Source organism: Carassius gibelio, chromosome A15 (assembly GCF_023724105.1).
Source record: "Carassius gibelio isolate Cgi1373 ecotype wild population from Czech Republic chromosome A15, carGib1.2-hapl.c, whole genome shotgun sequence".
NCBI classification, from domain to species: Eukaryota; Metazoa; Chordata; class Actinopteri; order Cypriniformes; family Cyprinidae; genus Carassius; species Carassius gibelio.
Window position 1 is genome coordinate 13,061,453 of NC_068385.1, and position 16,089 is coordinate 13,077,541.

At 38.1% G+C, this 16,089-nt stretch overlaps 1 protein-coding gene across 1 annotated transcript in view; it reads left to right on the plus strand.

The window, feature by feature from the left end:
• The first annotated feature begins 223 nt into the window (after positions 1-223).
• The window catches only part of LOC128029236 (serine/threonine-protein kinase SIK2-like), a 36,875-nt gene continuing 21,009 nt past the window's right edge, over positions 224-16,089 (plus strand). Inside the window, exons 1-4 of the mRNA XM_052616881.1 lie at positions 224-666; positions 3,449-3,565; positions 7,564-7,627; positions 12,678-12,839. Coding sequence (XP_052472841.1) covers positions 529-666; positions 3,449-3,565; positions 7,564-7,627; positions 12,678-12,839 — 481 coding nt within the window. The 5' untranslated portion in view covers positions 224-528. The remainder of the gene's footprint in view (positions 667-3,448; positions 3,566-7,563; positions 7,628-12,677; positions 12,840-16,089) is intronic.

The following is a 16,089-nucleotide window of genomic DNA, read 5'->3' on the forward strand; positions in this document are numbered from 1 at the left end:
AAAACCACCGCGTAAAGCCTTCAAACACCGAGCACGGTGCCTTCGGTTCTCATTCCTCGACTGAAGCGCACGAGAGACTGTCAAAGTCGATGTCGGGTTTCGCAGCCAGCGCGCGACGCTCCGGCCGTTGACGTAAGAGGTGGGTCTGGTCGTCTTGGAAACGAATTGGCACTGGAGTGTGGAAGCGCTTCGAAGCCCCGCCCCTTGCACAAATACCCCCACAGGCTCTGACGTCAATGCACGTCAGCCAGAGAACATGATGCCTCCTGAAAGTCAGCTCGTGTAGTCTCGCAAACACAGCTGAAATATTAGAGCTCTATTGTATTGGAGGAGGTAGCGTGATACATCGGCGCGCTCCCAAACGCTCTTCTGGTGAGACTGGAGCGGACCGCCGGCGAGCACACTGGGGCTGGCACGCTGGCACGCTGGCATTTCGACACGGCTAAGCTTGTGCTAGACGTGTTATCTTGAGGCTCAAGTGGCAGGTCTCTATCTTCTCGCCACAAACCCTAGTGTTACACTAACAGCATGGTCATGGCTGACTGTCACCAAAAGCCAGTGCTCAGGGGTCCCGTCCGAGTGGGCTTCTACGATATCGAGCGGACTCTTGGAAAGGGCAATTTCGCTGTTGTAAAACTGGCAAGACATCGTATAACCAAGACGGAGGTGAGTTGAGCAGATATCAGCTGCAGAGTCCTCTAACTAACCCCTGTGCACTGCACAGAGAACTACGAGATACAAGTTACAGTTTTACTCACACAGCTTTGTATACTATTGTTGATAATAGTTATGTGAAAACTTATCTTTGTCTAATAAACAACCTGTTTTTTAAAGTAGTCACATTTTTTTTAGGAGGCACCTGGATTTGATTTTACGGAACTTTTATAACTTTTTTATGTTATGTTTTTAAAATGTGGTAAAAATGTACATTATTAAAATTTTTTATTAAAATCAGTGAATACAATTATCATCAAGCCCATATCTAGATGGGACGATATAAAATACTAATAACATAAAAAAAACAAAAATGTACTTATAATATCAGAGGCATTTTTATGCTTCTGTTGAATTTTTGTTCGTTTCTGACCATGGTCTAGCCATGTTGGCTTTTTCTAATATTTTTTGGTTGATAACAATTTGCTTTCAAGATGAATGTAAACTATTAAAATTAAAACAAGTGTTTTATGTTCGTAACCTAACATAAAAATAAACATGTTTCATATATGAGGCATTTTTGTCACTTTCAGTTACATTTTATTTTTATTTCAAACCCTGGTCCGAAGTATGTTGACTACATTTAGCTGAAGCCTTTGTGCAGCTTTGCATGCCCTGATGAACACACACATCCAGCAGCATAACGCCTCAATGGAAATATGCATAGTATTCAAAAAGTGCAAGGTGTCCAAAACTAATTGTCAGAGAAAGACAAAGGCTGTGTACAATGGCAAGAAATAATGCTGGTTTGGTGCCCTTTAAATGTGGGCCATGCTGTTGTGCATTTGTGCAGTGGTTGCATAAGCAAAGGGTGATTTTGTGATAATGGATGTCGTCTTGTCACTAAAAACAAGCTGATGTTTGTCTCACATTCCTTGCAAAGAAACCCTGCTGAGCCCTGTTTGCATGACACGCGGTTACCGCAGTCACAGAAAATGTCATATATTATGAAAAAAAATAATAATTTCACATTATTCTGGTTACACTCCGATCTAAAATGTTTGTGCTTTGTAAGTGTGGTCTGCAATAAATCATTTTTTAAAATCCAATGCGATGACCTTTGTTGACATTGTGCCATTGTGATCATGTCGCTTTGTAGTAAAGTTTTGGTTCAGGGTGTTTTACAGAAGGTGCGAGCAGTAATTTATGCCTTGGTCAGAGAGCTTCTGCGGTTTTCAGACTGTCTGCAGATGTAGAGTTTATTAGAGCAGTATGTGAGGGAATTATGATATTGAACAGGATTATGTTGTACACCGTTGATGCATCTCTGCAATGGCTGCCTTGAGGATGCTTCACTTCTGAGGATACGACACTTTATCAGCTTCACTCGAGTCTCTTGTGTTATGTGATTTCTCCACTCTTCCTCTGAGCTGTCTTCAGAATACACATAAACTGATCTGTACATTGCTTTTATTGTTCATGGTTTCAACGGACAGTTGGATCACTGTTGCTGCCAGTGAGAATGACTAACCACATTCACATATGACGGCTGATTCATAGAGATGTGCTCTAATGTTTTCAGTCAGTTATGGTTATGATTTTCAGGGGTCAACAACAAGAATGGCCTGGGGTCAGTGTGAGAGTTTCAGGCCAATAGACAGAACTGTCACTTGTCAAGTACAGTTTGTCTTACTTGCGTTGATCATGCAAATGATCATGTTTATATGCCTTTCAAATGTAAACATTTGGATTTATGTAAAAAAAAAAAAAAAAAAAAAGGTTTTTGCAAATTCTGCTAATTTTGATGTCACCAAGATCCTACCCTTGCAAACATAGATGATGTTTGGTGAAATTGCATGAAAAAAAAAAATCTTTACAGCATAAACCAATCAGTATTTATATATTTTTTAATCACCCTTTTAAGTCTTTGTGAGCCTTAGAGTAATTTTGTATATATTTTATTTCAGATTTACTTTATATATATTTATATAATACACTAGGTATTGTACTACAGTAGGTATTTTATACTATGTTTGGATTTTTACAGGCTTTACCAAAATTTTCACTGTGCTCGCCAGTTTATTTTTCAGAACATTCTTTTTAATGTTTTGTAATGCAACAATGTTGGAAAATATTTATAAATTGTGGTAGGACTGGTGAACATGTTTGCAGGGTAAAAATCCAATACGACCTGGCTAGCAGGAAAAAATCCTTTCTTTGGCATATTTGTGGTCAAGTTTGACTGATATTTTTTTTTTTTAGATGTTGTTATACTATGAAGATTCCTCATACTAAAAGTAGGAAGCAAGCTGAAGCACCACAGTGTCAGAAATCTTCATAACATAAAAAGTTTTATAACACTGTGATGATATAAAACATAGGTCAGAGTCTTTAACTCTGCAATCAGTTTTTTTTTTTTTTTTTGCTTCTGTGTACTTACCTGAACATTATTATTATACAGTCAAAAGGGTGATTGAAGTATGAGTGGTTATGAAATGGTAAATTACTCCATTTACTGTTCTTCCAATTCTCTGGCAAATGATGAAAAGCCTGTGGGAAAATGCTAAAATAATTCGGATCATTAGCCTACTTCAGTAGTCAAGCCGTTAACCAGACGCTCAGGTGTGTGTTAGCTTTGCTCACATGTATTCTGCCTTTAAACCCCGCGTAGGCTTGTGAAGACTGGATCGACTTGCACTGCAGACAGCAACAAGACTAATGAATTTCACTGAGTAGCTCGAGGCATTAAGTTTTGTGCCAATGAAAGTGTGTTTCTGTGCCCTTCGTTCAACAGGTGGCTATAAAGATCATCGACAAGACCCAGCTGGATGCTGTGAACCTGGAGAAGATCTATCGTGAAGTACAGATCATGAAAATGCTGGACCATCCACACATCATTAAACTGTACCAGGTAAAAGCCATTTCCTGCTGGTACTGTTGACTTTAATATGATTAATTGCTTGTGGTGCTTTTTGTTTTTAGGTTTATTTGGATAAAAGCATCTGGTAAATGACGAAATGTAAAAATAAAATAATAATAATAAATTATTAAAAATAAACTTTTTTTTTGTTTTTTTTTTTAATGGTAGGGTTTTATGAGGGATCTAACGATGTAGAATTTCTGGGCTGATAACAGACAATCAGAGCCTGTTGTGGCTGGTACAATAACTGATGATTTTGAATTTACTATTTTAAAGAGCAGGTCAAGTGGTATTTTAAAGTGTCCTAATATTGTGTTGGAGGACCCTACAACAGGTTTAAATGAATCTACGGTCAGACTTTTTTTTTTTTTTCAAGATATATATTTAATATTAGAGTCATTTGCCAATGATAAGGAAATTATTTGTTCCAAGCAAGTTCGGAGCTAATCCCTCCCTTTCATAAGCCTACTCTGCTCTGATTGGTCAGCTGGCCAAGCCTGTTGTGATTGGCACAGAGAGGTCTCCAATGGTAGCCAGCGCTACCATTGACAAAGCACATGTATATAAAACAAGAATAGAGTGTGCCAATCCGTCTTTATAATGACATAAAATATTAAAACTCTTACAGTATGCAAGCAAAATGTGCCCACAGCTAAAGTTTAGCTGCTAAACTGTGAACACTTAAAACAATAATGGTGCTGCACTAGGTATAGATAGGCCTACATAACATAGCAAAAAAAAATAAAAAATGATGTTTTGAGCACGATTGAAAACGTACACATAATGTATCAATCGTACTTACAGCTTTTGGTTCGAAGACCTTGTTAGTCCAAATTAAGAAGAGCCAAGAAAGCCAACAAAGATAAAAGCCAAGATTAAAGAAGCAGACCTTGATAAAATGACATGCACACAACAGTAGGTTGGAGTATTTCTGTGATATCCTCAACATCATGTAAACACACGACTAGCGGAAGTGTTTGTGGGCAGGTCAAACTCTGTTTGCATTTTTGCAGGCAGGAGGGGAATACGCAAATGTTTCCAGGGACGTATACCGGTAATAGGCAAAAGATTTGAAAATATAACGACTCGTTAAGGTGTCTCGGAGTCGTCTTTATTTATCATAGATTGTAAAGCTGGGAAAAGCCTATTTTTTAAAATAGTGATCATTCACACTTTGGAGTCAAAGTCACACAAACACTTAGAAGATGAGATAACTTCTCCCCCAGTGTGACTTCACTGCAGCATTATGTAAGAGTCAAGACTTTAGGTCACTTTGGTTTTTGGGAATGGGAATAGCGCTTCCTTATTATACAACATAGCGGCACCGGTCCAAGCCTTTGCCGTGTAATCATAGTGCATCATTATTTCCAATGGTTACTCCATTTAAACGGCATGGGTCAATTAGTCATTTCCTTTCAGGCTTCATAAACAGAGGGCAGCTCTGCAGGCTCTGCCATATCATCACTAACCCCCGGTTTCCCTCTGCCCCATCTGCTACGGCTCAGGGTCCTAACGCCAAGCAGCTGCTCTGCACACCCACCCTCATGTACACGTAATGCAGCAGCAAATGGTCCATATTTACTGTGGTGATCTGCCTCTAGTCACACGTCATACGTCATCAGCATTACGTGTCAGCTTTTCCATTGGTCATTTCAGATGTGATCACATATGTACATAAGTAGCACACATGCATGTCAAGCACATTATAATAACAATAAAAATTATGAAGCATGAATATATTAATATAAAAACACCATATACAATTAATAAAAAAAAAAAATTATATGCTTTTATTTGGATGGTGAGCTGTATTGGATTTCCGCCAGACCTATCGTTTGGTGTTGAGTCCAAATATTAAAACTTTAGTCTCATCTGCCTCAGAATCTTTCTGTTGCATTTTGGCAAAATTCAGTCATGGCTGCATGTGGCCTTTCTTGAGGAGTGGTGCTTTTCTTGCATCCTCCCATTCGAGCCACATTTGTGGAGAATTTGTGATATTGTTCTCACATGCACCTCTCTTTTGTCATAAACTACTGCAGCAGCTTCAGAATTGCTGTAAGGCCTCTTAGTCGCCTCTCTGACCAGTTTCTTCCTGCTCTTTCATCCAATTTGGAGCGAGGTCCTGATCCAGGGACAGTCTGTGTTGTACTAAACACCTTCCACTTGATAACAGACTTCACTGTGCTTCTAGGTATTGATAAAGCCTTTCCACAACTTTATCCCTGAGATCTTTCGACAGTGCCTTGCCACCCATAGTTGATTGTTTGCTTCTGTTGCACTACCAAGGACTGAAATGATCCAGAACAGCTCTTGTCATGCTGAGCTGATCAAAATGACCACAGCTGATCACAGATGAAAGTCAAATGTCTTTGTGTGCCATTGAGAAGGTGATTAGCTACAACTGATTGAGTTTACAAGTAATTTTTAGGAGAGGGGTGATGTTTTTCCAACTCAGTTTTTATTTTTTATCTGACATATTGGTGTTCTATCTTTCACTTGGATGTTATAAGTTGCACTGAGAAATACAACTGGATAAAAGAAAAATGTCAAAACAACAAAATGTGTTGATTTTAAAGGGGGTGATTCTTTTCTATGCTCACTATACAAATGTGCAAACAGTTCTGGGGGTAATGCGAGTTACGTAATCAATTTAAATTAACAACGAAATATCTTCCAACAAGTTAATTCTTGAGTTTTACAATTTATTCACTTAAACTGTGTATTAAGAGAAGATGGGAGTGAGGTGCAGAGGCAATTCCTTTAGCCTGAGGATTATTAATTTCACTTTTGGTGTGAAAGGCCAAAAATATAACTTTTTATAAAAAAATAAATAAATGAGCTAACCTTTCCCAGGTGTGAAACAGTAATGCAAAAGTAACAATGCATCACATTCCATAAATATTAACTTAAGTAATGCAATTAGTTACTTTGTATGGAGTAACACAATACTGTTATACATACTATTAAAATTAACTTCGTCCAACACACACACAAACACACACAAACATTTTGTAGGTTTTAAATAAAAACGATTATTGGAGTATGTTTTCCAAGAAAATACTATTTCTACATAAAAATTTCATGTTTAATTCAAAATGTTACTTGTGTACAAAGTGCTCATTTTTTGCAATTGTTTACCAAAAATCTACTAGGAATTGTTTCTACTGCAAATTATTTTCAGTGTACTTGAATAGGCGTGTTATGTAATTTCCTACTGATTGATAGTCCTATTTTGTTGTCAGTTATCATTGGCAACAGCGTGACACATCCCTTGGTGTAATGTAACAGACAGCCAACTAGTGTAGAATCAACTATTCACATGAGATAATTTGAGTTATTTCCAGTTATTTGCTTATTTGGCAGCTGATATGGATAAAAAGTGCTTTGTGATCAATGTGTTCTGAACAGCTCTGAGATCACAGCTTCCATCAAAACATGTTTCTGGAAAGGAGAATTAGTTTAGGAGTTTAAAAGATGATTCATATTCTGGCCTAGGTGCTGATTTTATTAGTCAACCCTGTAATGCCTTTAAATGGCAAGAGCAGAAAAACCCCTACAAGTTGAGCCCAGAGAAGGGCCCAAACCAACAGACTGTATAAATGGCCGACAGTAGTGTTTATGTGGGACTCTGTGAATGTTTCTGAATTATAACATGCCGCTTCTCTACACTACATTTAGGTCTATTCATCTTTTTGTTTTCTTTGGCTAATTCTGGAGTCCTCCCACACATTGCTGGCTCTGACACTGCACTGTGAATCGAGCTTACGAGTAAACCAGCATCCCACTCTGATTCATGTGTGTTTCATTATAATACTGTGAGCTCAATGGGATACTTCAGATTTCAGTTGAATGTAGCAGTCATCTTATCACTCAACCCACTATTTGCACTCGCTTTGTGATTCATGTATATTTTGGAATCTATGCTGGCCATCTATTGTAGTGTCAGATGATTTTTCCTGTAATGCATTCTTTTTTTCATCCTCACGCAGGTCATGGAGACCAAGAATATGCTGTACCTTGTGACAGAATACGCCAAGAATGGAGAAATCTTTGGTAAGTGGTATCAAACAATTACAATGGTGAGATGCAGATTTTGGTACCTGATATGAAATGTATTGCATAATGAATAATTGTTGTTATTATAATGGCAACCAGTAATACTCACAGGGCCTAGATAGCTATACATTAGTGGATGAATGTTGTATTCAGGATGGTTAGCAAATAATTACATGAGATTAATTGCAGAGGTCACAGGTTTTTTTTTTTTTTTTTTTTTTTTTTTGCAAAAAGCTGACTACCATATATGGATGTTGTTGTTCCTGCTCTTTTTGTTGATTCATGATGATATGATGCTTTGCTTATGCTGTCTGACAGCCAGATGTACCTCTTATCAATTTCACTATACGTTTATTCTTATTCTACATCACTGACATGGAGAAAGTGTGTATTCAGACTAGCATCTTGGTTTCAGATGGTGGTGACAAAGGTCAGGCTGAAATTAGCTCAGGCTAGACAAACACAGTCTGTGTGAATAACCATCATAGTCACAAGCAACAAATGTGTCAGTGATGATGATCATACTCTGACGGCTCCGCTGTCTGTCTTCCTGTTGCTTTAGAGTTCTCTTCTGTCTGACACACAAGCTCGAAGCTAAGAGCAGAACTGAAGGTTAAAGATAATTAAAGGAAAAGTTCATGCAAAATTTTTATTCTGTCATTGTTTACTCCTACTCTCATTATTCAAAGCCTGAGTGACTGGCTTTATTTTGTAGAATACAAAAGGGATAATTTTTGAATAAACTACCAGTACCGTCACCTGTTTCAGTTATCAATAAGCATCCAAAAGCCCCACAATAACAGTCCATTTGATACATGTACAATTTTTTCAAGTCTTTTGAAAGTCATATGATCACTTAATGAGACAAATGTCATTCACTTTCCCCTAAATTAGGCTACTAATACAGTTCACTTGAAGGAGTAAATGAAAACATGTAAGTGAATTTGGACACCGAGTGCAAAAGGACTGCCGATTTTGTATAGTTTTTTGCTTGCTGTTTAATAATCATTTGAAACTGGCAGCTCCAATAGTAAGATGAAAAGATCTTTAACTCTGTCATGGAAATTATGTGTAAAACCTAATTAAACAATTTAATAATCAGTTCACAAATAATTTTTACCTGTATTATATCACGCTTTATGCTGTGGACAAGTGCTGTATAAATGGATGAATCCGCTGCGAGCTCTATCTTCTGGCGATGTGCGGCAATTCATTCGCCTGGCGTCTCTCGCAGTGCATTATGGGTTGAGTTGTACATTCGTTGCATTATGAGTTGTACATTCGTTGTTGCTGTGCATTGTGGGATTGAATAAGTGAAATGGGTAATGTCCATTAAGGTTACGGTCGGACACCATGGCAGTCCACTCAAAGAGTGTCCCATTTTAGGGTATAGGGGGCGATTTCAGACTCAGGGTTTGATTTTGTAGCAGCAGCTGCTGTGCACCACCTGTGAAAACTCACATAATCATCACACATTATTCTTGCATAACAGTGTGTCTGTTTCACGGTACACGGCAATGCGATATGCTACCAAGAATGTGTTATACCTTGGGAAGTTTTTTTTTTTTTTTTTATGTGTGTGTGTTTTTAAGTTTTGATGCGTTTTAAGGGAAATAGCTGTAATATGAAGCCTATAGATATTAGCCCCGCCCACAGTGAAATCCTATTGGCCCAAAACTGTATGTTCAACATCAAATACATTCTAATTGTCTGTTGTTGTTCTGTATTGTGTAACATTTCTGCATTCATTGCGGACAGACAAATGACTTAACGCTCTTTTGTTTCGGATTTATTTGTTGTATTTTTGTAAATCTATTTGTCACGCATATTCTGTTTGGCCAGCCACCAATCAGCACGCTCATACTGGTAAAGTGTTTTATTGCTGGACAATAAACAGACATTTAGCATGATTCTTTTACAATCTCGTGGTTGTGGTGTACTTTGTGCGGACACCATGACCCTCGTGACAACAGCCTTTCTGTTTTGAAAGAGATATAAAGAGGGATGTCGTGGCTGGGGCAAACCAAATAACTTGTTCCCGCCCAATTGTGCAAAGGGTTAGATAACCAGCCAAATGTGTCCCATAGAGAATTGAAATGAGGTTTCCAAGGTCAAATAGATAAAATGATCTGTCGACATGGCATTACTAATACTTGCACAACAGTTTTTGTCAAGATTACCATATAATTACTGTCTTGTAGTACTGAGAGGCCATGCTGTCCAGCTATTGTGATTCTCTGTTGCACAATATGATTATGCAACTTACTTACAGCATATGCCATCTCTATCAAGACTAAAAGTCTCCAGTCAATCACAAATTATGAAAGATGCGTTTTGGAATCATTAAGACCAAGTTGTGTGTGCTTGCATCACACTGAATCTAAGCAATCCTAACATTAAACCAGGCACTCACTTTCATCAGATAATCTTCACAGGGATAAAAGAGAGAGGAGAGAGAGAGACTGAGCAGCATTTGGTGCTGTGAAGTGCTGGGTTCGGTCCCCCGTGGTGGAGCTTAGCAGCACAGAAGCCCACTACTAGAGCCTGTCTGCTCCACCAGCACCACAGAGAAGAGCCCAAGCATTACAGAGACCTGGAAACTGGGTCAACTTCGAATAAGTAGGAGCTGCAGAACGCACAGGCAAAGCAGGAGAGAGAGGGAAAGCTAAGGGACATTGATTTGAATTTTGGAAGTGGAGGGGAGAAATGTAGGCCATGCATATTTTAGAAAAATCCAGAGCTGGAGAAGAGGTTCTTTTTGAACATGTCAGCTGATCAGTCTTGACACCCGTGTCTGCCCTCAGCGTCTCGATTCCTGTCTTTTAACCTCAGGCTCTATTTCTAGTCTGTCAATTTTAGGTTTTCGAATGGTAGTATAGGAAAACTCATAATTCCTAGATCAATTATGACTCTCTGGAAAGAGCGTACATGTGTTTGGAGACCAGAAGAAATGTATTTAGTATGTTGGAAATAGTTTCACTTAGTTGTAAAAAAATAACCAAATTAGGAGACTGATTGAAAAAAAAAGATGGTCCCACAGCAAGAAAATACAGAATACTGGTGAAGAGCATAATTATGTGAAAAGATTAAAATAAATCGAATTAATGAAAAATCTAATTAAAGAATTAGAAAATGCCCTGGCATTGTTTGAATATTTGAATATTGAATATTTTTCTAATTATTTTAGAACGATTTTATATCAAGAATGACCTTATGAACTATGTAATATTATTTTTTTAATAAATATTTTATTTATTAAGGAGGCACGCGAGAGGACAAAGAGCATTTCCTTTGCTCAGCAAGGTGCATTTTACTGTCGGGCTTGTCTATTAGGAGTTTTAAAGCATGAACTAACTGAACCTTTTCCTGGCAGTATTGTCACATACAAAAAAAAACTTTACTTCACTGAAATAAAATAGATAAATATTTTGCAATAAAAAAGGTATCTAAGGCAGTTAACAAGTCCATGTGACTGTGGTGTGACTGCTGCTCTGGTTTGTAAGGGTCAGTTGAGAGTAACTCCAGTTGTACTACTTGTAAAGTAGAAGCCACTTTTTTTAGGCCAGCAGAACAGCTCAGGCTCTTTTAGGTCCATCTTGTTCATGCTCACATGGCTAAGAGAAGAAGAAAAAAATCATGCATGACTAGATAATTTTAGAGGCCTGATGTCCCTGGTGTGCTGGCACCAGAATGATATGTTGTTGTGCTTACCAAAGTCCACAGTCTGTAATTTAGTGAGGGTGATAACAGCCAGTTGAGTGGTGTAAAGCGGAGTGAACATGGACACCTTATCTTAAAGTAGATTCCTGCTGGTCATTTATAACAAATATGAGACAATTCCTATGTCAGGTGTGTTTTCTGATTAGCAGCATAGTCCTAAAAAAAAAAGTTTAAAATGGGGCACAATTTTAGAATGTTACATTTGGTATCTAATTAGTTAGCTCAGTGAATTTTACATGTGGCATTACTATAAAATTATTATTGTTACTACTGTATTATATGTATATAAGTATGTTTAAAAAAAAATATATATATATATATATATATATATTAGTAAGGTATGAAGATTTTGCACATTTTCAAATAACGTGAAGGTGTATTAAAAAAAGGAAAAATCACTTTGCTTGAATGTGACTTCTGTCTCAGCTGTGCTTCAAACACTTCTACAATATTGGCAATTTAACAATGCCTTTTGCCTGTAAATTTTTGCTCAATTTTGACTTCACCTTCAAACGATAGTTCACCCAAAAATGAAAACATTCTGTCATGAATTACTCCCCCTCATGTTGTTCCCACATGCGGGTGGTTGAACCACTGATGTCACATGGACTGTTTTAACAATGTCCTCACTACCTTTCTGGGCCTTGAATGTGGTAGTTGTATTGCAGTGTAAGGAGGGTCAGAAAGCTCTCGGATTTCATCAAAAATATCTTAATTTGTGTTCCGAATATGAACAAAGGTCTTACAGGTTTGGAATGACATGAGGGGGAGTAATTAATGATAACTTTTTATTTTATGGGTGAACTATCCCTTTAAGGCTAGGTTATCCAAGGTAATTCTGTGATCACAAATTGCTGTCTGTTTTTGAAAATTGATTTTGATCTTTGAAGAACAGCTCATGCAGAGAATGACGTCTTAAACACCCTGCCATGTACCCACAGTCACTCTGCCAGCCCACCTCAATGTAATCCCAAGACGAGTTAGGAATGGAATGTGTGAGGCCTGTAGGTTTGGCCACAGGCCGAGGGCCAGGGACTGAACCAGTACTCTAGGGTGTGGTGACCACATGATTACACCATCCGGGGGGATGTTTACCCTACTCACACACCACAGAGCCTCCTTATTGTGGCTCATCAATCTCTGCCACTAGCCACACCACACCGCCGGAGCCGTTCCCGGTACAACGTGTGTTGTGGTCATGGTTTTCAACTGTTTTTTTATTGTGACCCATATTACACTACATTACCCATTCAAAATGTTTCATTGATTTAGGTCTGTGTTTTGTGTATTTGTAATGTTTAGCTAACCTCACTTCATCTTTATTTAGACTATCTGGCCCAGCATGGACGGCTGAGTGAACCAGAGGCACGACGCAAGTTCTGGCAAATTCTGTCTGCTGTTGAGTACTGCCACAATCGAAACATCGTTCACCGGGACTTGAAGGCGGAGAATCTGCTGCTTGATGGACACATGAACATCAAGATTGCTGGTATAGGCGTTCACCATTCCATTATCTAATTTTTTTATAAATTTCTAGTCTTTCTAGCCTTTATTTTTTTTTATATATTACATATAATATGTACACATTTAACCAGTTTGATATTATATAATATATAATTTATTGCTATAATGAATTATGCGTGCATGTGTGTTTGTGTGTGTGTTTGCTTTCATCAACACTGAAGTGGAGAGTCTAGATTGTAGTGTAAAAAATAATTTGTTTGTACAATGGTTTGGTACTTTTGGTTTGGAATTTCCCTTGCTTTAGAAGATTTTTGCCTACATTTTTGTGATTTCACCATGGTTAATTATAGGGTGTGATAGACAATTTATTAATCAAAGCTGTACTGCTTAGGATGATGACTCAAGTACTGCTCAGTTGGTGGAGCCATGACTTACGTCAAGAGCACACAGGTGCATTCTGTGTTGAGCTATATATTCGAGGTTCACTTGCAGTTTCATTTGAATTTGAGCAATCAAGAGGTTAATGACTATATATGAGCCAGGCTTTGAGCATTCATGCAAGGCTCTCAGCTAAAGGAGAGCTTCCCGCACACATACAGTACAGACCAAAAGTTTGGACACACCTTCTCATTCAAAGAGTTTTCTTTATTTTCATGACTATGAAAATTGTAGAGTCACACTGAAGGCATCAAGGGCTATTTGACCAAGAAGGAGAGTGATGGGGTGCTGCGCCAGATGACCTGGCCTCCACAGTCACCGGACCTGAACCCAATCGAGATGGTTTAGGGGTGAGCTGGACCGCAGACGGAAGGCAAAAGGGCCAACAAGTGCTAAGCATCTCTCGGGGAACTCTTTCAAGACTGTTGAAGACCATTTCAGGTGACTACCTCTTGAAGCTCATCAAGAGAATGCCAAGAGTGTGCAAAGCAGTAATCAAAGCAAAAGGTGGCTACTTTGAAGAACCTAGAATATGACATATTTTCAGTTGTTCGATATATAATTCAACATGTGTTAATTCATAGTTTTGATGCCTTCAGTGTGAATCTACAAATTTCATAGTCATGAAAATAAAGAAAACTCTTTGAACTCTTTTTTTTTTCCCTGACACATCAACCTGCTCTCTGCCCAACCTCCACTATTATGTTGGTAGATTATGATGTTTCTCGCAGCAAGTCATGCAGTGGCCAGTTTCAGAGGAGTGTCCCACAAGGCTTTGTTAAAGGTCCTTTTTTTTTTTTTTGCCCCACACTGATGCACAGTCAGCCTCTTAGATGGCTGGCTGGAGCTGGGTCATTCAAAGAAAGGTCATTTTGCAATATTCTTTTATGTTCCACTTCAAACATTTATGTGTTTGCATCATGACTGAAAGAAAAAGACAGTGAAACTTTAATCTATTAACCATGAATCCATTTTTCCATATTGTACTGGTTTTGCTTTGTGATTACATGACATTAAAATGTCAAAGCATGAAGCAAGAGAAGAGTGTACACTACAACTGTTTTTCCCATAAATCATATTGAATGAGCAAACCTGTGGGAGGGAGAGACTTCCTGGGGATGGGCAATGATTGGGAAACCGTATGAAAATAGTTAGGATTTGATCCCCAGAGATCTTTGCACAATCAACCTCCAGCACCAGTCCAATGCAGAGCTTGTTATGTGTGTTCACTACATGGCCAAATTATGAGATCCAGTGCGACTGACCTTAATAAAAGCTTTTATTTAAAGTAACAAAAAGATCAGCTCTGCCTGCTTTTAAATATGGCATTAGCCACTGTTTTCCAAGCTGCAGGAGTTAAGCTCTGGGGCCGGATGTGATTCCTGTATTGAATGCTGAGGCTCACTCCTGCAATGTCTGCCGCTGGACTGCCTAGAGCATTGACGTCAATTGCTCCTGCTCAGCATTCAACTCATGAAGTGGGTCAGCTCAACTGATATGGATTCATCATACTGGCTTCTTACATCACAGTCACAATGTAAAGTGAACATGGCTGCTTTTTATCTCTCCCTTAAGGTTCACATTTTCATTTTATGAGGCCCCTGAAGCTCAGATTCTAGACAAACTCTTAATACTCACTGAAATTTAAATAAAATCAGAGGATTTGACATTCCAGTGATAATTTCATCCTAGATGACTGAATTCCAAACAGAATACACTGTAAAATAATGTGTGTATATGTAAATATTATACAGACAAAATCTAATACTTATACAGATTGCCAATTTCTTTTTTTTAAGCATAAATCTTACAAAATTTTGTGAGGTTTATGCATAAAACAAGAAAACGCTAATGTAAGAAAAAATAAACCTGAATCAAGACGTATTGTTTGTTTGGAAGCAGGCCCTAATATCTGCTTTTCAAGTAAATTGGTCTTTTTATTTTTTGCAGCTGCACACAGTTATGAACAAATACAGGCTTGTAGACTTTGCTTTTAAGGAAGGTCGACCGTTATACACATTGGACTGAGAGCCATATTTGGCCAAGACGCCACTGTCTTAGACTTCTGGCAGTGGTGGCCGTTGTATCTAATCTCTGAGCACTTTGTAAAGTTCATCCAACCCATTAAAGCCAGAGTGAGGTGGTGATGACTGTTTCCATCAGGGTTTGCACGGCATGATCCACTAAACCCTATTACAGATGCTGCTCAGCTTGTGTGTTGGCTTAGCGACCCTCTGTTCTTTCAGTGGCTGTTGTCAGCATACCACATTATACAACATTTGCCAGTAGACGTAGTGTGGTACTGTATAATGCCAATTACTGTAGGTCTCATAGGAATTTTAAGTGACCTTGTGTAGTCTGATCTTTTCTCATAATTTACACAGTGTTACAGCTTGTTAGTCAAAGTATAAATCACTTTTTTTATAAGTGTATATAAAGTTTAAATTCGGACAGACTCAAAACCATGAACTCAAATTTTGATTTCATGGGATCTGAAATATATTTAAAAAATGGTCTTTATATAAACGTTGCCTGTCTACAGGCAAAATTTTACACTAATGGCAAAGTTTGTGTGGAAATTATTTTTTTTTTCTCAATGAGTACACCGCTAATATTAGTCATCAAAGTAGAAAGAAGTGGGTTGTAAAAGCCTTGTTTTGTGAGCTTTGAGGATGTGTGGAGAAAATGTGTTTTTGGCTTCGGTTATTAGAGAAGGATGTTTTTGCAGTGTCTGTACTTTCAGAGTCATGGGTAATCATGTAAAGCAAGCTTTACATCTCTGGTTCATCAGTAAACTCATTTTGCACAGAAAGTACGGTATGCAAGTGAAGGGATAT